This window comes from Primulina tabacum, chromosome 3, assembly GCF_025594145.1.
Source record: "Primulina tabacum isolate GXHZ01 chromosome 3, ASM2559414v2, whole genome shotgun sequence".
In the NCBI taxonomy this organism is placed as follows: domain Eukaryota; kingdom Viridiplantae; phylum Streptophyta; class Magnoliopsida; order Lamiales; family Gesneriaceae; genus Primulina; species Primulina tabacum.
In genome coordinates, this window is record NC_134552.1 from 5,537,921 (window position 1) to 5,562,342 (window position 24,422).

The following is a 24,422-nucleotide window of genomic DNA, read 5'->3' on the forward strand; positions in this document are numbered from 1 at the left end:
TAAAAAAGTAATACTTTTTCATTGATGACCCAAATAAGAGATCCGTCTTACAAATACGACACATGAGATCGTCTCGTACAAATTTCTGTCTTTTTAACTGATAGCTTTTAATTAAAATAAATAAATCAAACTCGATTCGATATGATCGTGAACGTGTACGTACCACCACCCACTATTTTTTAGGTGCATATCTACTCATCTACCCAAAAATTTAAAATTTAAAATAAAATTAAAATTAGAAAACAAGGGGCTCACAAAAAGACACGCACAGCACAAAACCAAACGAAGCACGAGTGGCTAAAAGTATGCCAAACCAAAAAATTCTAGAATCAAAACATAATTTCATGTGTGTCTTAAAAATGTTACCCAAACCACTCATTCCTTCCAGAAAGCCAAACAAATTATTATTAAACCAATAATTCTAGAATCATATAATTATTTATTGAATAAATAATAGCATGTGATCCCTAAACAGATGCCATTAATTCCAAGTTGATCCGACAAATAAGGGGAAAGAAATACTTCTTTACTTAAAAACATTAAAAAAAAATTATGTGGTACGACATATTAAATACATGAGTTTGTTATAAAATTAGATATAATAATCTCAAATAATAGTTTAAGATATATATTATATCCTTTAATTTTAAGGGAAAAAAAATACAAATTGACTCTTACCTTATCCTTAATCTTAAAATTGCAAAATAATAATTATCACTTAATCTCTCTCAAGAGTTGAAATATAAAATAATATTTTTATAGAAATTTCTTTCCTTCAAAAAACAAATATCACAAAATAACCCACGCGTCTATATTTTTTTGTTTTCTTTAATATGTCATAAATCAATATTTCAAACTTTTTTTTTTGAAAAGTCAATATTTCAAATTTTATTTTAGATGCTACTTATACTTATCTATAGATAGATATATAGAGTTTTGATATGATAATATTAATTATGATACATATGCTAAATATTTATAGAATTGACGTTTATTTATTAGATTTATACGAGGTTATCTCAGTCGATATTTATATAAATATTTATGACGAGTGATTATATAAAAATTTGAGTAAGTTTCTTGTGAGACGGTATCATGAATCTTTATATATGAGATGAGTCAAGCCTACCGATATTCACCATAAAAAGTAATACTTTTTTCATGGATGATCCAAATAAGAGATCTGTCAAACAAAATACGATCAATGAGCTCGTCTTACACAAATTTTTACTTAAAAATTTATATATATATTTACATAATATATAATCATTTTCGGATTTTTTGACGTAAAAATCATGTAAAGTTTTATTCTTTACTCGTGAATTTCGATGGGGCCCAAGATGCAGATTTAGATCATTACATCTCATTTCACCCATTTATAAATGAGCTCAGATTCTCCATTTCTATATACACAACATTTGTATTCTTATCCTCTGCCTCACCACTACTCTTTAATCGGTACCGACTCCAAAACTGGTTTTCTAACGAGATCTTTCACCGAATCAATGGAAGTTATTCACCCAATCAAGGTAGCGATTCCTACGATTACAAGGCCTAGACCTAATTTGATTCGTTCTCAGAGACTCAGAGTTCCACTCTCCGTATCATGTAAGTTTCTGGGCTTCATGTTCTTTCAATTTTCTCCCAGATCCGTCACCTTTATTTTGAATCAAAACCATTTTCAAGCTTTTTAACAAAAAGGGTTATTTCGTTAAAGGAGCAGCTGCAAAGATCTACTGATTTTTTTTTTAAATGAACGAGAAACTGTATTTGAAATTTCTGTGCTAAACGGTGATTTTACTCGGTTTTCTGGATGATTCTTGGATGATATACTTAGACTTACAGCAGATTACACCACCAAAATCCAGAGAGATTTACCCAATTTTATTTTTACTTGATTTCAGGCTCCCAGTCAAATTTAAAATCAGAATCGCTCCAAGCTGAAGAATGGTCACTTCTCAAATCCGACTGGCGTGCATTTAGAGCAAGACTAGTCGCCAGCGAACGGACCCTAACAGCTCCGAAATGCCCTTCTCCGCGGGCGGATCCTTTCACTCCGATGGATCAACCCGACCCGGTCGAGGGAAAATGGGCACACCCCATATCCGAGCTCGAGAAAGGCTGCTTACTGATTGCCACAGAGAAGCTCGACACAAACCACATATACAAAAGAACCGTCATCTTGGTGCTATCCGCTGGCCCAACAGGCCTGACGGGTCTCATACTCAACAGGCCATCATTCATGTCCATCAAGGAGATGAAATCGTGGGCCTCTAATATATCCGGCCCGGTTCCAGACGGGCGTCTTCACTTTGGGGGCCCGTTGTTTGAGGGGCTTTTCTTGGTTAACGGCAAACAGAAGCAAAGTGGGGTTTTGGATGAAGTAATGAAGGGATTGTATTATGGGACAATGGAAAGTTTTGATTGTGCGATTGAAACGAAAAGGAATTTGGGTGAAGTTGGGGATTTTAGGTTCTTTGATGGGTATTGTTCTTGGGAGACTGAAGAGTTGAAGGAGGAGATTAGGGCTGGTTATTGGGCCGTATCTGCTTGCAGCCCAAGCGTTATTGGGCAGAGTGGTGCTGGCAATGTTGGGCTTTGGGAGGAAGTTAAGGAGCTAATGGGCCATAGAAAAGTTTGCTAGGTTTTTTTTACTACCTTTCTTGGCAGGCAGAAGGTTTTTGTCTGTGTATAGTTTTTTGTTTAGATTTTAGGTCTATATATATATATATATATATATATATAATGTAAAATGAGGCTTGCAGTTTTTGGTGAGCCAGAATAGAGAAAAATCCCTCTTGTTGATGTAAAATTTTGAGTAAATACAATTTTCTTTGCGAAATCTGAATGTCTCTACAAGTATACTTTGGTCGTACATTAAAAATTTAATGTATATGAACGTATCTTGTCTATCTATACAATCAATAAAAGCAAGAGAGTTTTGGAATAACCACTTTTGATGAAGTCTTTGCTTTAATTCTAAAACGATAAACATTTAACTCTAATAACATATACTATTTTATTTTGTGGAGTATGCTTAAAATGTTCATATTTTATAATGTAAAAGAATTATTTTACTACATCTCATGTCATATTTGATTTTGTAGAATATCAAATATGTTTAACGTAATATAAATTTCACAAAAACTCGTTTGAGACAGTCTCACGTGTCAATTTTATAAAACATGTGTTTTATTTTGAGTTACTTATTTTTTGTTATAAATATTGATAAAATTGATCGGTTTTAGAGTAAAGATTCGTTAAATATATTTTATATCGCACACACATAAAGTGTACGTGTGATTGGCTAGTGTAAATAAATAATTGAGGGAAGAAAAGTAGCAGAAAACTGAATAAAGCCCGGTGGCTAATAGCATTCTTCTAGAATCAAACAAATCAAATGAGGCCAAAATTGTAACCAAATTATTCCTTCCGGAAAGAGTGCCAAACTACATTACTGGTTACAAGTGGCTACAACTTTGCCAAAACCAAAACCACACATTTATAGAATATCATATAATTAATTAATTATATTTAACGGATTTAATATTTATCGCAAATTTGGTGATTGTCTCCCATAGAAATTAACATGTGGTGGTTCTTATAAACAAAATCAAGTAATTCTAACCTGATCCAACTATGTTTGGCTGAATGAAAAATTGTGAATTAGCGATGGATTTGGGATCAATCGAAATGATTTAGAACCCATTTTGGTGTTTAGTAAAATTTGAAATTTTATTTAAAAATAATATTATTTTATATTTATAAATTTTGAAAAGTAGACTACAAAAGTAAGTTATAAAAAATTACATTTTTTCCATAACTCAAATGAAATCTAGCAAAAACAAATGATAATTAGTTAAATCAATTCACATCAAATTTCATCTCAAATTTTTAAATGGTGTATAACCAAATATAGAAATCATAAACAATGGCCCCAGTGGAAATGGGTTGAGTGGTACTGGACATTTTGGGCTTTTGGAGAGATTAATAAGCCCACGGGCTTAAAGAGATGCAGATGAAAATGGTAAACAAAAAAGGTCCTACCGGGAGTCGAGCCCACGGGCTTTTGGAGAGATTAATAAGCCCACGGGCTTAAAGAGATGGATATGAAAATGGTAAAACAAAAAGAGGTCCTACCGGGAGTCGAACCCAGGTCGCTGGATTCAAAGTCCAGAGTGCTAACCACTACACCATAGAACCATGTTCTGGTTGTGCATTAAGACATTTTTATATATAGAAATATTTTTAATATTAGTGATTAATTAAACACTTTACCCAATATTAAATGTACGATTTGAATTTTGAAAAGAAATTGAATGCTCAAATCTCGAAAGAACAACGTAAATATCTTCCATTCTTTTTTTAATTAATATTACATGTACAACCAAATTTATACAATAATTCTTATAACACAAACATTTCATTTATCAAAATCTAATGATAAATTAAATACAAAATCTCATAAGATAATAACAAAATCTCATCAAATAATTATTATAAATATGGTTGTATGATATATTGATGATAATTTTAGCATTACTCGTTCTTTTCTATCGAATTTTTATGTATATATATAGTATACCTTAGAAATTTCCAACTTTTAGTTTCCTTTACAACATAGAAAAATTGTAGCATACATATCAAGTACATGAATGGGCAATGGTGAATCAATTACTTGAATGAGGTAGAATTGTTTCTTGGTTGTTCACTGGAAATTCTTGGATATATATCAATGGTCATAGCGGCAGCCCTTTTCCCAAACGGTAAAACTTGTGGTAAAGTTTCTAGAACCGGGCTATTACTTAGAGAATGAAAAGTTTGGCTACACTACTCTTATCGTCACATGATAAAAGATATAATTTCTGTTGGAAGCATGAAATATTATTACTTTTTATGTCAAAAATACTAACTTTTATTATAGATATGAATCAGATCGATTCGTCTCATGAATTTATACCATCTCACAAATATAAATCTGTTAGAACATGTCGCAAGATATCTACTCTTAACGTCCATAGACCCCCGCCGATGGATTACCTACTTTAAACATAAAGACTAAGCAATTTCGACTGACACCCTCTACCTATATACTATTTATGATATTTTGACCCAATTGTATCACATAATCCGCACCCTTGCCTATGTCCCGAGTATATTTTTTTGAAATTATTTATAAGTTTGAATACAATTCTCATATTTTAAAAAAAATACTTATTATTCTTGGCTTATAAAATCTATTTTTTAAAAAAAAAAAATTAAAATGTTGTTATAATGTTTGGTACAATGACAAAAATGATTTTTTATAAGGAGAATTGAAGAAATTCAAAAAAAATTTCTGAAAAAGTTTTTTCCCCTACTAACGATTTCTGCATCCAAATATCACTTTTTTTTAAAAAAAAAACGTTCCGAATATTCCAAACACACACTAATTCTAAATAATATAGTATTTTAACGAGGTAAACAAAATATTTTATTTAGTATTTCACATTTGTACCAATTTAATAAAAAATCTTCCAAAAAGTGAATAAATTCTAATCATGAAACTAAAACGTTAGCCATGTCAAAAATATTATAGTGGTAAATGTAATAATGAACTTAATTTTTAAAATATCAAACAGACAATGTAATTAATATTGCGAAAACAATATGTCATCACACAAGAAAAAAATATATCTAAAAAAACTATTTCTAAGCATCACAAAAATTCTTATGAGATCGTTCAAATCGTTTCTGTGATGAAGATGTCTTATTCGACCCAACTAATAAAAATTATTTTTCATTATATGTATAGACCGAGTTAATCCGTCTCAAAAATATACTTGAGATCTCACAAAAAACCTGCCATTTTGTATTATATACGTTTCATTTCATGAATAAAATCTACACATTAAATGGATGGTATATAATATAAATCGAAACAAAATAAAAAAAAAAATTAGAATAAAATTAAATTTATGATTTTAACAATTTGCATGATCTTTCTGTCACCTTATTTCTCTCTTTTTCCTCTCTGAATACACATATATACAGAGCATACATATAACAACGCGATATGAATGAATGGCAAAAAATTGTTAAAGAAACTTTCGTAAAGGAAAAGTGGGGTTCTGTGATCGATCTTCTGCGTTATTTATGCATATACGATATCTGTGAACCGGAAAAATACACAGCTAGAGAGAGGTGGGTTCTTTCTCTGACTCCTTTGCTTTCTTGAATTCATCCTGTTTCCTGAAAATTCCTTGTTATATTCTTTATCTGTTGGTTCTTGAAGGAAAAAGGGGCATAAAAACGAAGATTTTCTGGTTTCAGGAACGACTTGTTTTGTATTTTGTGTTCTTTTGTTGTGTGTAAATTGTTGTGGGTGGTGTGCTTTTTCCTTGTTCTGAATTGGTTTTTCTTTTTTTGGTTTCCCAAAGATTACGATCTTTGTGGGTGATTGGTAATCTCTTTATGCAAGCTTTTTCATGGATTTGGAGATTGGTTTTCCCGTGAATTTGGGTTTCCTTTTGCCTTTCAATGCATTTGATCAATCTGTTGATTAGATTTTAAGAAAGAGGTCTGAAGTTTGTGTTATGGTATTGGTGAAGGTTTCTGGATTTCTTGCTGAAGATAATTTGCCAAGTCTTGTTATGAAATGCTATTTATTTCGTAATTGAAATGAATTTCTCATCATTATTTGGGGTAGGAAAGTATCCATAACCATTTCAGTCAGGCATGATTTTGTTGGTGCTACCTTTGGGGTGAGCAGAAATGGTCGCTCTCCATTGAAATAGATTTCGAGTTTCATCAAGTTTAGATCATATAAAATGCATCAAGTCACATGACTTAGCCACAATCTCAAGAATTTTTATAGGGAAGATGAAATTTGCATAAATGCATACATATGCTTCGAAGTCGAATCGCACTCTCAGTCTATCACAGAGACGGATGTATTCTAGCTTTTTTAATAATTTAGCGACGGTTTTTCAAAAACCGTCGCTAATATTTGCGACGGTTTTAGTAAAACCGCCGCCGATCTGGATCGGCGACGGTTTTAATTGCACCGTCGCTACTAGTGACGGTTTATTCAAACAGTCGCTAATAGCGACTGTTTTTTGAAAAACCGTCGCTAATAGCGACGGTTGTTTCAAAAACCGTCGTACATCAATGTTTTAGTCCAATCAAGTCCCGTCCATTTACAAGGATGAGACAATTTATCCTCTGATCCGCCCCACCTCAATTCTACAAAATTTCCCTCCCAAGTCCCAAGCCCTTTAGCGACAGAATAGAATTGCGGACTCCCGAAGAAATCGAATTGCTCATCGGCAAGGCAACAATCCAGGTAAGAATCGGCTATACATTTTTTATTTTGTTTTTTATAGCTTCTCTGTGTGTGATTTGTGGTTTCTTGATTGTTTGTTGTTGAGTTGTTGAGTGACTATTACTTGTTTATTTGGTTAATAATTATTTTATTCTTGTTTAGGATTATAAATTGAACTATTTCAAAATGGAATATCAATCTGCTGGAAAGAAAGGAAAAACATTGATATCCTCTTTCTTTAAGAAGAGAGATCGTCAAGCTAGTGAAGATACTTCAATTCCTACGGTCCTTACAATGCAACATCAATCCAGTGAAAGTCTTCTATTTCCCAATATCCAAATTCCTTCATGTTCCTCTCCTAGAGACGATCATCAGTCTTCGTCTACTTTTATTGAACGAGATCCAGGAAAAAGAAAACCGATATGTGAATATCATGTTAATGTACGAGATGAGATAAGACGTTCATATCTAAATATGGGGCCTTATCAACCAGATATGTTGGAGTATCCAGGTACAAAATTTGGAAGCCAGAATCGTCGTTTTCAGAAAAAATGGTTTCAGAAATTTTATTGGTTGGAGTATTCGCCTTCAACAAATAAGGCATATTGTTTCTATTGTTTTCTTTTCCTGAATGATGTTAATTCATCTAATATCTCGGCATTGGTCAATGAAGGATTTGACAATTGGAAAAGGGTAAACCAAGGAAAAACATGTGCTTTTCTTGCCCATATTGGTTCTGCAGCTTCTTCACCTCATACTATGTGTGAGAGAAGGGCTGAAAATTTGATGAGGCCCTCACAACATATTGATAAAGTGATGCATGCACAATCTAAAGAGGAAAAAGAGAAAAATCGTCTGCGTTTGAGCACCTCAATTGTAGTTGTTCGTTGGCTAGCACTTCAAGGTTGTGCTTTTAGAGGTAACGATGAATCTCTATCTTCATCTAATCGTGGAAATTTTCTTGAATTGGTGAAGGCTTTTGCAAAAATGAATATAGAAATTGATGAAGTTGTGCTTGAGAATGCTCCAAAAAATGCCCAGTATATCGCTCCAGAAATTCAGAAAGAGATTTTACATATTATGGCCAATAGAGTACGACAGATGGTTCGTGAAGAAGTTGGAGATAAATACTTCTGTATTCTTGTTGATGAAGCCCGAGATATATCTAAACAAGAGCAAATGACCATTATATTGAGGTTTGTGAACAATCATGGGATTTTGACAGAAAGATTTTTTGTCATCAAAAGTGTTAGTGACATTACCTCAATGAATTTGAAAAATGAGATATCAAATGTTCTTGTTCATCATGATCTCCATGTTAAGAAAATCAGAGGCCAAGGATATGATGGTGCTAGCAATATGCGTGGAGCGTGGAATGGACTTCAAGCATTATTTCTCAAAGATTGTCCCTATGCATACTATGTCCACTGTTTTGCACATCGTTTACAACTGACATTGGTTTCTGCAGCTAAGGATGTTAGTGTTATTTGGGAATTCTTTTCTCATTTGGACAATATTGTTAATATTGTCACTTCTTCTACTAAGCGCATTGCTGAATTACATACTGCACAGAGAAATGAAATTGAGTATATGTTGTCAATTGGAGAACGTGATTCTGGAAGTGGTGCAAACCAGATTGGTAATTTGCAACGAGCAGGAGCTACTCGTTGGAGTTCTCACTATGATTCGGTAAAAAGCTTGATAGGTATGTACACTGCAACTTGCAAAGTTTTTGAAGATCTCGGTGATTATTCTCCAAATGGAAGAGTTAAGGCTGAAGTTCGGGGGATTTACAGAAACATGGCAAGCTTTGAATTTGTGTTTATTTTGCACTTAATGCATAAAATTATGAGAACAACAGATACTCTTTGTCAAATTCTTCAAAGAAAATCTCAAGACATTTTGACTGCTATCACATTTGTCACTACTACCAAAACTTGCCTTCAAGAATTTAGAGAATGTGGGTGGAATGAATTTCTTCAGGAAGTTAAAGTTTTTTGCTCAAGAAATGAAATTGATGTACCTGACCTTGATTGTCTATATAAGATTAGACGTTCATGTCGGCAAACTACAATAGAACATCATTACCACTTTGATGTTTTTAATGCAGCAATAGATTTCATTTTGATGGAGTTAAATACTCGGTTCAATGAGTCATCGGTGGAACTTCTTTCTCTTAGTACAGCTTTAGATCCTAAAAATTCATTTGACTCATTTAACAGTGATGATATTTGCAAGCTTGCGAAGAAGTTTAATCCTGGAGATTTCACAGATCAAGAAATTGTTGCTTTGGAGTATGAATTGATACATTATAAACTTGATGTGATGCAGAATTTAAAGGTTTCTACACTTGTTGAGTTGTGTCAGCAATTGACCGAGAGTGGACGGTCAAGTGTTTATGTTATGTTGACTAGATTGATTCATCTTGTTTTGACATTACTTGTGTCTACTGCCACTACTGAGCGGGCTTTTTCAGCAATGAAGCATGTGAAGACGGCACTTCGCAATAAAATGGAGGATGACTTTCTTGCCGATTGTTTGACACTCTATATTGAACGAGATTTAGCTAAACATATTGATGTAAATTCTATTATTGATGAATTTTATGTTTTAAAATCTCGTAGGGCACAACTTCGTTGAACGATATAATGTAAATTTTTTTTTAATAATATATAACTTATCATATTGACTTCAAGCCCCCCCAACTTTTATTCCTGGATCCGTCCCTGGTCTATCCAATGACATCAAGATTGATCATAGTTTTCATTTTTTTTCCGGGACTTTTGAGCTATCCAATTTTCTGTCATGGCTGAAGAAAGTACTGATTCTATGCTACTAACACCTGAAAAAACTGAACTGGATTCGCTGAATGCAGGAAAAAACTCCGCAGAGTAATCGGATTCGCTGAATAATGGAGACTCTACTGATTCCCCTCATGAGAGAGCTTCCACAGGGATATACCATAAGGGGGGTGATTCTAGAAGTAATTCTACTGAAAAATTGGAGTCTGCGAATAGGAAAAAGATTCCCCATTATCCCAGAGCTTCCACTGGTTCTTGCCATGAATTATGTAAATATGGAAGAAAGCATGAATATGAAGAAAAGACTAGGACCCCTCTACGAAACCGAATTGCAAAAATTTCACCTACTGAGCAAAATGGTGTTGGCAAAAAGAACTCACCTGGATTGCAGCCTTCTCCTGATATATTGATGATAATTTTAGCATTACTCGTTCTTTTCTAACGAATTTTTATGTATATATATAGTACACCTTAGAAATTTCCAACTTTTAGTTTCCTTTACAACATAGAAAAATTGTAGCATACATATCAAGTACATGAATGGGCAATGGTGAATCAATTACTTGAATGAGGTAGAATTGTTTCTTGGTTGTTCACTGGAAATTCTTGGATATATATCAATGGTCATAGCGGCAGCCCTTTTCCCAAACGGTAAAACTTGTGGTAAAGTTTCTAGAACCGGGCTATTACTTAGAGAACGAAAAGTTTGGCTACACTACTCTTACCGTCACATGATAGAAGATATAATTTCTATTGGAAGCATGAAATATTATTACTTTTTATGTCAAAAATATTAATTTTTATTATAGATATGAATCAGATCGATTCGTCTCACGAATTTATACCATCTCACAAATATAAATCTGTTAGAACATCTCGCAAGATATGCTCTTAACGTCCATATACCCCCGCCGATGGATTACCTACTTTAAACATAAAGACTAAGCAATTTCGACTGACACCCTCTACCTATATACTATTTATGATATTTTGACCCAATTGTATCACATAATCCGCACCCTTGCCTATGTCCCGAGTATATTTTTTTGAAATTATTTATAAGTTTGAATACAATTCTCATATCTTAAAAAAATACTTATTATTCTTGGCTTCTAAAATCTATTTTTTTTAAAAAAAAAATTAAAATGTTGTTATAATGTTTGGTACAATGACAAAAATGATTTTTTATAAGGAGAATTGAAGAAATTCAAAAAAAATTTCTGAAAAAGTTTTTTCCCCTACTAACGATTTCTGCATCCAAATATCACTTTTTTTTAAAAAAAAAACGTTCCGAATATTCCAAACACACACTAATTCTAAATAATATAGTATTTTAACGAGGTAAACAAAATATTTTATTTAGTATTTCACATTTGTACCAATTTAATAAAAAATCTTCCAAAAAGTGAATAAATTCTAATCATGAAACTAAAACGTTAGCCATGTCAAAAATATTATAGTGGTAAATGTAATAATGAACTTAATTTTTAAAATATCAAACAGACAATGTAATTAATATTGCGAAAACAATATGTCATCACACAAGAAAAAAGTATATCTAAAAAAACTATTTCTAAGCATCACAAAAATTCTTATGAGATCGTTCAAATCGTTTTTGTGATGAAGATATCTTATTCGACCCAACTAATAAAAATTATTTTTTATTATATGTATAGACCGAGTTAATCCGTCTCAAAAATATACTTGAGATCTCACAAAAGACCTGCCATTTTGTATTATATACATTTCATTTCATGAATAAAATCTACACATTAAATGGATGGTATATAATATAAATCGAAACAAAATAAAAAAAAAAATTAGAATAAAATTAAATTTATGATTTTAACAATTTGCATGATCTTTCTTGTCACCTTATTTCTCTCTTTTTCCTCTCTGAATACACATATATACAGAGCATACATATAACAACGCGATATGAATGAATGGCAAAAAATTGTTAAAGAAACTTTCGTAAAGGAAAAGTGGGGTTCTGTGATCGATCTTCTGCGTTATTTATGCATATACGATATCTGTGAACCGGAAAAATACACAGCTAGAGAGAGGTGGGTTCTTTCTCTGACTCCTTTGCTTTCTTGAATTCATCCTGTTTCCTGAAAATTCCTTGTTATATTCTTTATCTGTTGGTTCTTGAAGGAAAAAGGGGCATAAAAACGAAGATTTTCTGGTTTCAGGAACGACTTGTTTTGTATTTTGTGTTCTTTTGTTGTGTGTAAATTGTTGTGGGTGGTGTGCTTTTTCCTTGTTCTGAATTGGTTTTTCTTTTTTTGGTTTCCCAAAGATTACGATCTTTGTGGGTGATTGGTAATCTCTTTATGCAAGCTTTTTCATGGATTTGGAGATTGGTTTTCCCGTGAATTTGGGTTTCCTTTTGCCTTTCAATGCATTTGATCAATCTGTTGATTAGATTTTAAGAAAGAGGTCTGAAGTTTGTGTTATGGTATTGGTGAAGGTTTCTGGATTTCTTGCTGAAGATAATTTGCCAAGTCTTGTTATGAAATGCTATTTATTTCGTAATTGAAATGAGTTTCTCATCATTATTTGGGGTAGGAAAGTATCCATAACCATTTCAGTCAGGCATGGTTTTGTTGGTGCTACCTTTGGGGTGAGCAGAAATGGTCGCTCTCCATTGAAATAGATTTCGAGTTTCATCAAGTTTAGATCATATAAAATGCATCAAGTCACATGACTTAGCCACAATCTCAAGAATTTTTATAGGGAAGATGAAATTTGCATAAATGTATACATATGCTTCGAAGTCGAATCGCACTCTCAGTCTATCACAGAGACGGATGTATTCTAGCTTTTTTAATAATTTAGCGACGGTTTTTTCAAAAACCGTCGCTAATATTTGCGACGGTTTTAATTGCACCGTCGCTACTAGTGAAGATACTTCAATTCCTACGGTCCTTACAATGCAACATCAATCCAGTGAAAGTCTTCTATTTCCCAATATCCAAATTCCTTCATGTTCCTCTCCTAGAGACGATCATCAGTCTTCGTCTACTTTTATTGAACGAGATCCAGGAAAAAGAAAACCGATATGTGAATATCATGTTAATGTACGAGATGAGATAAGACGTTCATATCTAAATATGGGGCCTTATCAACCAGATATGTTGGAGTATCCAGGTACAAAATTTGGAAGCCAGAATCGTCGTTTTCAGAAAAAATGGTTTCAGAAATTTTATTGGTTGGAGTATTCGCCTTCAACAAATAAGGCATATTGTTTCTATTGTTTTCTTTTCCTGAATGATGTTAATTCATCTAATATCTCGGCATTGGTCAATGAAGGATTTGACAATTGGAAAAGGGTAAACCAAGGAAAAACATGTGCTTTTCTTGCCCATATTGGTTCTGCAGCTTCTTCACCTCATACTATGTGTGAGAGAAGGGCTGAAAATTTGATGAGGCCCTCACAACATATTGATAAAGTGATGCATGCACAATCTAAAGAGGAAAAAGAGAAAAATCGTCTGCGTTTGAGCACCTCAATTGTAGTTGTTCGTTGGCTAGCACTTCAAGGTTGTGCTTTTAGAGGTAACGATGAATCTCTATCTTCATCTAATCGTGGAAATTTTCTTGAATTGGTGAAGGCTTTTGCAAAAATGAATATAGAAATTGATGAAGTTGTGCTTGAGAATGCTCCAAAAAATGCCCAGTATATCGCTCCAGAAATTCAGAAAGAGGTTTTACATATTATGGCCAATAGAGTACGACAGATGGTTCGTGAAGAAGTTGGAGATAAATACTTCTGTATTCTTGTTGATGAAGCCCGAGATATATCTAAACGAGAGCAAATGGCCATTATATTGAGGTTTGTGAACAATCATGGGATTTTGACAGAAAGATTTTTTGTCATCAAAAGTGTTAGTGACACTACCTCAATGAATTTGAAAAATGAGATATCAAATGTTCTTGTTCATCATGATCTCCATGTTAAGAAAATCAGAGGCCAAGGATATGATGGTGCTAGCAATATGCGTGGAGCGTGGAATGGACTTCAAGCATTATTTCTCAAAGATTGTCCCTATGCATACTATGTCCACTGTTTTGCACATCGTTTACAACTGACATTGGTTTCTGCAGCTAAGGATGTTAGTGTTATTTGGGAATTCTTTTCTCATTTGGACAATATTGTTAATATTGTCACTTCTTCTACTAAGCGCATTGCTGAATTACATACTGCACAGAGAAATGAAATTGAGTATATGTTGTCAATTGGAGAACGTGATTCTGGAAGTGGTGCAAACCAGATTGGTAATTTGCAACGAGCAGGAGCTACTCGTTGGAGTTCTCACTATGATTCGGTAAAAAGCTTGATAGGTATGTACACTGCAACTTGCAAAGTTTTTGAAGATCTCGGTGATTATTCTCCAAATGGAAGAGTTAAGGCTGAAGTTCGGGGGATTTACAGAAACATGGCAAGCTTTGAATTTGTGTTTATTTTGCACTTAATGCATAAAATTATGAGAACAACAGATACTCTTTGTCAAATTCTTCAAAGAAAATCTCAAGACATTTTGACTGCTATCACATTTGTCACTACTACCAAAACTTGCCTTCAAGAATTTAGAGAATGTGGGTGGAATGAATTTCTTCAGGAAGTTAAAGTTTTTTGCTCAAGAAATGAAATTGATGTACCTGACCTTGATTGTCTATATAAGATTGGACGTTCCTGTCGGCAAACTACAATAGAACATCATTACCACTTTGATGTTTTTAATGCAGCAATAGATTTCATTTTGATGGAGTTAAATACTCGGTTCAATGAGTCATCGGTGGAACTTCTTTCTCTTAGTACAGCTTTAGATCCTAAAAATTCATTTGACTCATTTAACAGTGATGATATTTGCAAGCTTGCGAAGAAGTTTTATCCTGGAGATTTCACAGATCAAGAAATTGTTGCTTTGGAGTATGAATTGATACATTATAAACTTGATGTGATGCAGCATTTAAAGGTTTCTACACTTGTTGAGTTGTGTCAGCAATTGACCGAGAGTGGACGGTCAAGTGTTTATGTTATGTTGACTAGATTGATTCATCTTGTTTTGACATTACCTGTGTCTACTGCCACTACTGAGCGGGCTTTTTCAGCAATGAAGCATGTGAAGACGGCACTTCGCAATAAAATGGAGGATGACTTTCTTGCCGATTGTTTGACACTCTATATTGAACGAGATTTAGCTAAACATATTGATGTAAATTCTATTATTGATGAATTTTATGTTTTAAAATCTCGTAGGGCACAACTTCGTTGAACGATATAATGTAAATTTTTTTTTAATAATATATAACTTATCATATTGACTTCAAGCCCCCCAACTTTTATTCCTGGATCCGTCCCTGGTCTATCCAATGACATCAAGATTGATCATAGTTTTCATTTTTTTTCCGGGACTTTTGAGCTATCCAATTTTCTGTCATGGCTGAAGAAAGTACTGATTCTATGCTACTAACACCTGAAAAAACTGAACTGGATTCGCTGAATGCAGGAAAAAACTCCGCAGAGTAATCGGATTCGCTGAATAATGGAGACTCTACTGATTCCCCTCATGAGAGAGCTTCCACAGGGATATACCATAAGGGGGGTGATTCTAGAAGTAATTCTACTGAAAAATTGGAGTCTGCGAATAGGAAAAAGATTCCCCATTATCCCAGAGCTTCCACTGGTTCTTGCCATGAAATATGTAAATATGGAAGAAAGCATGAATATGAAGAAAAGACTAGGACCCCTCTACGAAACCGAATTGCAAAAATTTCACCTACTGAGCAAAATGGTGTTGGCAAAAAGAACTCACCTGGATTGCAGCCTTCTCCTGATATTAAATTTGTTTCACCGAAACTTAAGCCATCCTTGGATCGTTATCCTGTTTCCTCGAGGAAAATGGCATCATCTGGCAACAAGATTCCTTTCACAAAGCACAAGATTTCACCCAGCAGGAAAACCCCTTCACAAGACCCCCCTGAAGTTATCAAGAGGGAAACATCGTCGCCAAGTAGAAACTTCGAAATTCCAATAGAACATGGTTGTTTGAGTGATGGTGAAATGTTAACAACCGAGAAAGAAACAGGTTGTTTAACAAAGAAACATTCTACCGTGCATTTGAAATCAGTCAAGGACAAAATGAAAGCTCCTGCCGATTCTTCTGATGGTATTTATGGAACATTGAGGAGAAACAGTGATGTCACGCCAGTAAAAAGGGCAACAGGAATCAAAACATCTGCACAGAAAGCAACGGCACCTCTCAGTTCTAATGCGCTCTCCAAGATTTCTCTGAGCAAGACAATATCCACTCAGTCAAGAAAAGCAACAAACTTGGTGCCTCTTCCAAATCATCAAAATAAGATACACAGGACAAACGCCAAGACATCGATAAACGAACAGGTTTCTGGGAAAACCTTGCATGCCGTCAAGACGAGATCAAACGCAAAGGCACCACCTTTGTCCACTCATACAAAAGATGTTGATAGGGCGACTCGTAAGTTTGTCCTCGACAAGAATAAACTTGTTACTACCGGTAAGGCACCTTCTCTGATACAGAATGCCGTCAAGACTCCGAGAAAGAGTAGGATGATTGTTTCTGATGATAAGTATCGCTCGCCTGTGAAATTAAAGTTCCAGACTGGAAAGGTGGTGGACATTCAGTCTGATAACGACACTCCTCGAAGACTCAAATTTAGGCGGGCAAGAATTAACACAACAAATGTGGGAATTTCCTCTGTAAAGGTTGTTTTAAAGCACCGGGGTGTGCAGGGTAGGAAAGATGCTCAAGGTTTATTCAATAATGTTATTGAAGAAACAGCCAGTAAACTTGTTGAGAGCAGGAAAAGTAAGGTTAAAGCCTTGGTGGGAGCTTTTGAAACGGTGATCTCTCTCCAAGATGGTAAACCATCTTCGCACAGAGTAAAGTCGACCGACGAGTAACTTCTCATATACAGTTTCAAGTAAATTTAGGAGAATAGTGTGAGTACATGAAGTAGGATTGTTAAATGGAGTACAGTTTTGGAAAGCTTGGTATACCGCGTCTCCTTGTGTGCTTCTGCCTACAAGTTTACAGGGTATGCTTGATCTTTCTTTCTCAAATGATTTAGACTGCTAGGGGAGGACGACAAGGTTTGGACATGTTGAGATGTCATCCTTGAGTTGCAAAATTACACATTTGAAGTATTTAATCTATTGTTCAGATACCGATACGCACACATGTTTCAAGCGAGTTTCTAAACGATTTTTGGTACGAAATTTGTTGAAAATATTATAGTTACAATGGCTTATCGGTTGCTATTTCTTTCTGATGTTCTAAATCATGAAGATACTGCATTTTGTAGAAGGATTTTTTTTACTATTTGAAATCTTTTAATTTTCTTGCTTAAACTGTATTTACTCTCAATATATATATATATTTCAAGAAACACCGAAAGTGCCGTGACAAGAGGTTTGACAGGTCCCTACGCGTTTGTGTTTATATTAGAAAAAAATACTCACATGAGAGCGGGATTTAACCAAGACCTCTCAAGAAAGCAAATTACAGAAAAACTTGAATGATTCTTCATATTTTAATACGTGGAGTCAGTTTGTTCTCATGTTTCCTGGTATCACTACACAAAAACCACAACATTAGACCACTACGAACAGTTTTATGTTTTACCACCATCTGTAGAAATTTCCACCACAAATTACAAAAAAAACAGGTATCATTTATTCTCAACAGCCAAAGAGAAGTAAAAAAGTAAATTACAATGGAACTTTAATTACACGCACTCTCTATAAGTTTTAATCCAACTACATAGACACTCCTCGAGGTGGTATTGTTGTGAGCATAACAAATTCATATGTTCTTCTCAATATGCTCGTGCTGCGCTTCGGCTTCAAAGTTTAATCCCACAATTCTCATTTTGCCGATGTTTACTGCACATTCTAAGCGATGTTAAAATCTGTGGTAAATCGACCAAACAATCCATGCTTGTGAAGTAAAAAAAAAGATGTATTCACAAGATCCCAACAAAAAATGCAGAACTTTGGATAAACTCAGCCCACCAAGGGAGCTCTGAGATATGATATTCAATATCCTGGACTTTTCCAGGAATTGCTATTAAACATCCAAAAGATGATAAAACAAGCAGTTGCTACCTCACCCTTCTTTCCAAATTAGTATTTGTTGTCCAAAAATAAACAGCCTTGAATAAAATGAGCTGAAGAAATAGAAGAAATTGAAATTACCTACAGCATCCATTCCAGCTAACTTAGGCATGAACTTCTTGATGTGGTCCTCGGCTGCTTCATCAGCTTTCAATGTCTCACATTCAAAAGAAATGGAAACCTTGCATTTCACATGCTTCTCTTCAAGCATTCCCATAACATCCTCCTGCCACCTATTACAAATTGAAATGCCTGAGAATCAGTCCAACACAAGGCAAGGGAACCTCGCCGAATTCACGGGCGAGTCTTCCCTTACCCAATTAATGGGCGAGTCCAATCTCTATTCTCTATGCAGTTATTGGAACCATGACTCACGAGTCGATCGTGCCAAAACAGAACTTTCAATTATATATCACAGCAATATGAAAACTTTTCACATCTTCCTCACTAATCGTAAAAGGATAATGGATAACTGGAGGATGGTACTAAACCACATCTGGTGGAAGCGTCATGCATGAATACAATTTTAATTACAATGGAAATACATCTTTTCTGAAAACACTTGGGAGTTTCACCATAAACGCAGCAAAACTATTTGATGGATTACCCATGAGCATGGTCAACGTTACAAATCTTGGCCGCATCGTGTCCTCTGCACTCCACCACTATATCCCTTTCACTCCTGTTCTTTATTGTAGCAAAATTATTGAATAAACAGTATACATGAGTCTAGTGTTGCCAAAAAAAATTGAAGGAAAAAGAAAACAATTTCACATGAGAAGAATGATGATTACATTGTAATCTGTTATAGTGAGCTTGATCAGACGGTAATCCTCTCCCCGGCTGCACTCCCTTTCACATTCGATCTCTTTTCACCATGGAAACATAGATGGTCAGATATACAAGGGCATAAACTCATTGTAAAAGCAAACAAGCGTATATGAAGAATATGATACATAGCTGAGAACGAGAAAACATGAGTATACACCAGCGAAAATGCACTGTCTACATCACAAGGAAATTTCCATGTATATCTAAGATAGGTTTTCCAAAGAAAGCAGCACATCTAAAAGCTGATGCTATTGATATACACCACCAAAACTCCCACAGGATCCTCGAGAGTCAAAAACAAATTAATAAAAACTTTTCAGAGGAAAATGAACTGGCATAGTTATAACTATATTGCTAGTTAACATTCATATGATACAAGACATCCAATGAGAGAATTTATTTCCACCATCACCCCTCCGGCTTCAAGTCTTCAACATGTACAACATGAGTTTATTCAAACCCAGCATTTAACTACATGAAAGGGCAGACAAACCAAACTGACGAGCGAAGCGCGACACTTGAATAAAAAGAACTAAAGTCAGAGTGTAGTAAGCTACCCTCCATAAAATTCGTCAACTAAGAACCTTGTTAACTTTCAACAACCGGACAGAAAAATCAAGATGATCAGGCAACGCATTCAACATCTAAACCAGAACAAACATAGAGCCATGACTAAATGTTTCACCTCTGAATAATGCTTAAGAATAAGACAGTACCGGTGCCATGTAATCCATAGCAGATGGATTGGGGAAGGTGGATAAAATGGCCTGAAATAGTGAAATAGACCCATTAGGCAAAAGAGCCATTGAAGCCACACCTTCCATTACATTTTCTCCATTTTCATCTGTCACAACAACAAAGCATCAAGATTGAAGCAGTACAGCACAAAAACTGGATCGATTTGACATGGGAAAACAACAAGGAAACTTATTTTATCCGCATTCAAGAAACGTAGACATTTCCCAGAACAAAAACTTACCCATTCGAGGTTTTTTGTGATTTTTTCCGGATTGTTGCAGGCAAAAATAGATTAATAGCAAGTAGCAACAGGGTGTGGGTTCTTCGTTTCAATGGCGTTGAATTGATAAATACAAGAGGATTTAATTTTAGATATGCAAGTTATAAATATTCGATCTTTAATTAGTTCTTTACTATAAATTTTGCACAACGTTTTTAAATAAAGCTAATTTTGAGATAAATGGAAGAATAAATTTTTTCTTCAATAGTAAATGCACATTGAAAAATATTTTCTGATAAAAATATTATATTGATTATTATTTTTTCTCCACAAAAATTATCCGATTAATTTTCATCTTTTTCCTCTTAACACACATTGAAAATATTTTTATATACAAAATTTATGGATTATTTTTTTATCTAAAAATTATGCAATTAATTTTCATCCTGAAATCATATTTTATTGAAATTCCTTACATATATAATAAATTGAGGATATGTTTACATATCATGTCTCTTCATGTTTATAGAAATTCAAAATTATGTATCAAATATCAAATCTCCACCTGAAAAAAATTCTTATTGTTATGGTGAGTTAAAACTCCAATATACTTATGCTGTGTTTGGTTAGAATGATTAAGTGTGTTTATTTTTTTAACCCACCTAATCACCAGTTTGGTGCGTTTTTTATTTAACCAAGTCATGAATGATTAGTTTATATAAGATGTGATAAAATAATCATTCCTCACCCCCTATGATTATTTATCTCACTCTTAATCCATCATATTTTTCAAATTTTACACTTCTACTAAATCCAAATTCACAACCATTTTCCCTCACCGACCGTCGAACGACCACCGACCGCCGCCGATCGGCGTCCGCCTCCTCCTGTCGGTCGACCGCCGCCGCTTCCGGCCGGTCGACCGCCGCTGCTGCCAACCGCCGCCACAAAACTGGAAGGACAATTTTATAAATTCATCAAAAGATTATTATTTATCACATTCTTAATAATCATACCAAATATAATATTATTTTATCATTATCTACTTCAATAATTCTTTTTATCATTTCTCTCTCAATCATTTCATTATTTTATCTTCCAAATCAAACGTAGACTTAGAGGAATTTTAAAAGATTACCTACAATAATCATGGAACACATCCAATCATCATTCATCCACTTAACCTAAATGTGGATCTCACATGAAATTGGTCAAATCGTGATCGTTGATCCTACGGACGAGGTATAACATGTTATAAAACTTCGTATTTTTACTTGTTCATAATAACGAAATATACTTGAGGATTATTTACTATTTCATATGAGATTTGATCATCAACCCTAATGCTCTGATCATCAATTATCCAGAAACATGATCAAATTCTCGGAATAAAGATTATTAGTATAGTGAAATAAGATACCAAAATAAAAATTTTTTTTTTTGGTAAAAAAAATGAATGGAAAAGAATAAATGTTGAATTTGTTACCAAATTTTCATTCAATGGTTAAAAAAAGAAAGGTTCAATTTGAAGAAAAATATATTATTATAATAAGATGAATAAACAAAGAATAAATTAATACCAATAAAAAAATAAGGTCAATAAAATTATTCTAATTTTTATTAACTTATTCCTTATTACTTTTAACTATCAAAACTAATAACATTATGAAATAAGTAATAAGAATAAATTAATTGTAAAGGATAATAAAAAATCAATAATAAGAAGAAGAATAAACATTATTAATAATAAGAAATAAATTTATAGACTAATTAATGAAAATCATATGTAATATGGATAATAATATTAATTATGAATATAAAAAATGAAGTAATAATTGAAAATAACTTTGGTTTTTTAGTTTTCCCCCAAAAAAAAAAAAAATTAAGAGTATTTTACAGATTTATTTAGAACTGTGCGAGGTGAGCCTCACCAGTTTGTTTCATCAAAACTTAATTCCCATCCCGTGAATCCGTAATGTGTTTTGCTCAAATTTGATTGCTCATGGAATTTCATCCATTATATTGAGGTAAGGATTCGATTTTGTTCAGTTTTTGAACTTTCTGACCATGGTGGAATCTTAAATTATTGAATGTTTTGGAGTTAAGAACCAACTTTCTCTGAAATTTCTTTGGTGAATTAACCTAAACCCATTTCGGTTTGTTTAAGGCGCCGTTTAGCGACTTTAATAGTTTTGGCGGAGGCAGTAAATATACAATTTTTTGGGCTTTCTGGGTTTAATATGATGCTGATGATGATGGAGATACCCAAGAGTTCACCAGCAAATAGTGTTTCTTTATATAAGACCGACCAGAAAAATCACTTCTATTGCTGTTTAAGAAGGGGTGATTTTGGAGTTCATCATCAGTTTATTAAGTGGCGTGCGTTTTTCAAATTGGACTCGAAAATAAGGACCAGCAGCAGCCGTTGTTTTGGCATTAGTGCGGTAACTTTGACCGATGGTTCGGGAAAATGGTTTAGAAGTGCAAAATGGAGGATGCCAGATGTGGGTTTGTTATCTAAGTCTGTAGAAATTGATAGTTCTTGCTTTAGCCCATGTAAGGTTGCTACAAGTCTTGAGTTTGAGCCCGCTTGCGAAGAGGTTAAAGCATTGATTCTGCCTCAAAATGGAGATTTTTCTGAAGTTTCTGCTCATCATATGCTGCCAACTCAGGGTAGTTTGGATGATAAAAAATTGGCAGATCAACCCCAAATCGATGACATTGCAATGGTTCCTGGAAAAACAAGAGATGCAGGTCACGATAAGATTCATTATTTGGAGGAAAAAAATGAAGAAATATTATCAGAAAGGATAATTAAACTCAGCAGATCAAATAAAGCTAGAAGTGTGTTAGCATTGTACAGATCAATGGAGTTTTGTGGTCTCTTGCCTAATTTACATGCCTGTAATTCACTTCTCTCTTGTCTCTTGAGGAATGGTAGAATTCATGATGCCTTAAAAATCTTTGAATTTATGAAAGCAAAGGAGATTGTCAGTGGGCATAGTTATAGTTTGATGTTAAAAGCAATTGCCAGTTACAGGAGCTGTGATGCGGCTATACTTATGTTTGAGGAAGCAGAACGGGAGGATGGCACCAAGAAATATTTGGATGTGGTTGTCTATAACACAATGATAGCTGCTTTTGGAAAGGTTAACGACTGGGTTCAGGCTGAAAGAATGTGGAGAACTTTGCAGAAAAATTGCCATGTAGGGACAGTTGTTACCTATCGCCTGCTGATTTGCATATTTGTTCGCTCTGGTCAAAATGAGCTCGCTCTTGATGCATATAAAGAGATGGTTCAAGATGGGTTGAGTCCATGTAAAGATTCATTGGAAGCTATTATTGGAGCGTGCGTGAGAGAAGAGCAGTGGGAAATGGGCATGAGTGTCTTTCATAGTATGATAAACAATGGGCAGAAACCAAGTTTAACATCGTGTAATGCTCTGATAAACTCTCTTGGGAAAGTTGGGAAGGGTGAAGGAGCATTTAAGGTCTATGGTTTAATGAAATCGTTAGGCTATGTTCCTGATGCATACTCATGGAACGCACTTCTTGGTGCTTTGTACAGCTCAAATCAACATGCTGATGCTCTTCGTTTGTTTGAAAGCATCCAAAAAGAGCATAAATCTGTTCTAAATTTGCACATTTACAACACCGGATTGAGGTGCTGCCAGAGGCTTGGGCTATGGGACAGAGCACTGCAGCTACTCTGGCAGATGGAAACTTATGGGCTTCCTGTTTCTGTTATGTCATACAACCTTGTCATTGCAGCTTGTGAGAGAGCGAGAAAGCCAGAGATTGCATTACAAGTCTACAAACGTATGGTCCAACGAACAATATCTCCCGACACATTCACCTTGCTGTCACTAATAAGAAGTTTTATCTGGGGTTCGCTTTGGAGTAAAGTAGAAGAAATTATAAATGTATGCTTTCAACCAGTCTCTTATGTTTCTAAGATCCTCTATTCAAAAATTCATTTTTATCTGTCGATTTTTTCCTTTTCTTGATTTATATGTATGGAGGAGTGCTGGATTCTCATTTTCATGGAGATTTAGTTTTTGACTCTTATTTTTTTTGTTGTACTGCAGTCTAGACCAGATGGATCTCTCTATAATGCTGCTATTCAGGGTATGTGTTTGAGGAACCAGGGTGATATGGCTAGAAAACTATACGTGCAAATGCGTGAGATTGGCCTCAAGCCAGATGGGAAGACACGGGCTTTAATGCTGCAAAATTTACCTAAAGATTGACCAGCAAGGAGAGCTTAGTTCCGTTATTTTTCATTTACTCTTGAGATATGTAGGTTCATATGAGATGCCAAAACTTTGCAACACACAGACAACAATATCAAGAATCATTATCACTGTA

General features: G+C 34.3%; 3 protein-coding genes, 1 non-coding gene and 1 pseudogene across 5 annotated transcripts; 3 read left to right on the forward strand and 2 right to left on the reverse strand.

Annotated features, from left to right (window-relative positions):
* The first annotated feature begins 1,358 nt into the window (after positions 1-1,358).
* LOC142539574 (uncharacterized) lies at positions 1,359-2,842 on the forward strand. Its single transcript, XM_075645131.1, has 2 exons — positions 1,359-1,608; positions 1,905-2,842. Exons 1-2 carry the CDS (start codon positions 1,383-1,385, stop codon positions 2,642-2,644), a joined length of 966 nt encoding a protein of 321 aa, XP_075501246.1. The 5' UTR covers positions 1,359-1,382; the 3' UTR covers positions 2,645-2,842.
* A 1,289-nt stretch (positions 2,843-4,131) lies between these two features.
* Positions 4,132-4,203, reverse strand: TRNAQ-UUG (transfer RNA glutamine (anticodon UUG)). The gene has a single exon. It is a non-coding gene; the product is annotated as a tRNA-Gln (tRNA).
* Positions 4,204-7,777: 3,574 nt separating this feature from the next.
* On the forward strand, positions 7,778-10,546 carry LOC142538321 (uncharacterized). Its single transcript, XM_075643667.1, has 3 exons — positions 7,778-7,814; positions 7,977-9,839; positions 10,257-10,546. Exons 1-3 carry the CDS (start codon positions 7,778-7,780, stop codon positions 10,544-10,546), a joined length of 2,190 nt encoding a protein of 729 aa, XP_075499782.1.
* A 7,150-nt stretch (positions 10,547-17,696) lies between these two features.
* LOC142538322 (uncharacterized) lies at positions 17,697-20,079 on the reverse strand (annotated as a pseudogene).
* Positions 20,080-21,951: 1,872 nt separating this feature from the next.
* LOC142539576 (pentatricopeptide repeat-containing protein At3g29290) lies at positions 21,952-24,422 on the forward strand. Of its 2 annotated transcripts, XM_075645133.1 has the most exons (3): positions 21,952-22,081; positions 22,222-23,977; positions 24,143-24,422. In XM_075645133.1, exons 2-3 carry the CDS (start codon positions 22,295-22,297, stop codon positions 24,302-24,304), a joined length of 1,845 nt encoding a protein of 614 aa, XP_075501248.1. In that variant the 5' UTR covers positions 21,952-22,081; positions 22,222-22,294; the 3' UTR covers positions 24,305-24,422. The 2 variants fall into 2 exon arrangements, with proteins under 2 accessions (XP_075501248.1, XP_075501247.1); XM_075645132.1 differs by having other exon boundaries at positions 21,958-23,977.

Coding starts and splice junctions, on each gene's coding strand:
- LOC142539574 (XM_075645131.1), top strand. CDS start 1,383: ATGAGCTCAGATTCTCCATTTCTATATACACAACATTTGTATTCTTAT. Junction 1,609..1,904: donor AGTTCCACTCTCCGTATCAT/GTAAGTTTCTGG, acceptor ACTTGATTTCAG/GCTCCCAGTCAAATTTAAAA.
- LOC142538321 (XM_075643667.1), top strand. CDS start 7,778: ATGGGGCCTTATCAACCAGATATGTTGGAGTATCCAG. Junction 7,815..7,976: donor AGATATGTTGGAGTATCCAG/GTACAAAATTTG, acceptor TGGTCAATGAAG/GATTTGACAATTGGAAAAGG. Junction 9,840..10,256: donor GGATGACTTTCTTGCCGATT/GTTTGACACTCT, acceptor GAGCTTCCACAG/GGATATACCATAAGGGGGGT.
- LOC142539576 (XM_075645133.1), top strand. CDS start 22,295: ATGATGCTGATGATGATGGAGATACCCAAGAGTTCACCAGCAAATAGT. Junction 23,978..24,142: donor AAGTAGAAGAAATTATAAAT/GTATGCTTTCAA, acceptor GTTGTACTGCAG/TCTAGACCAGATGGATCTCT.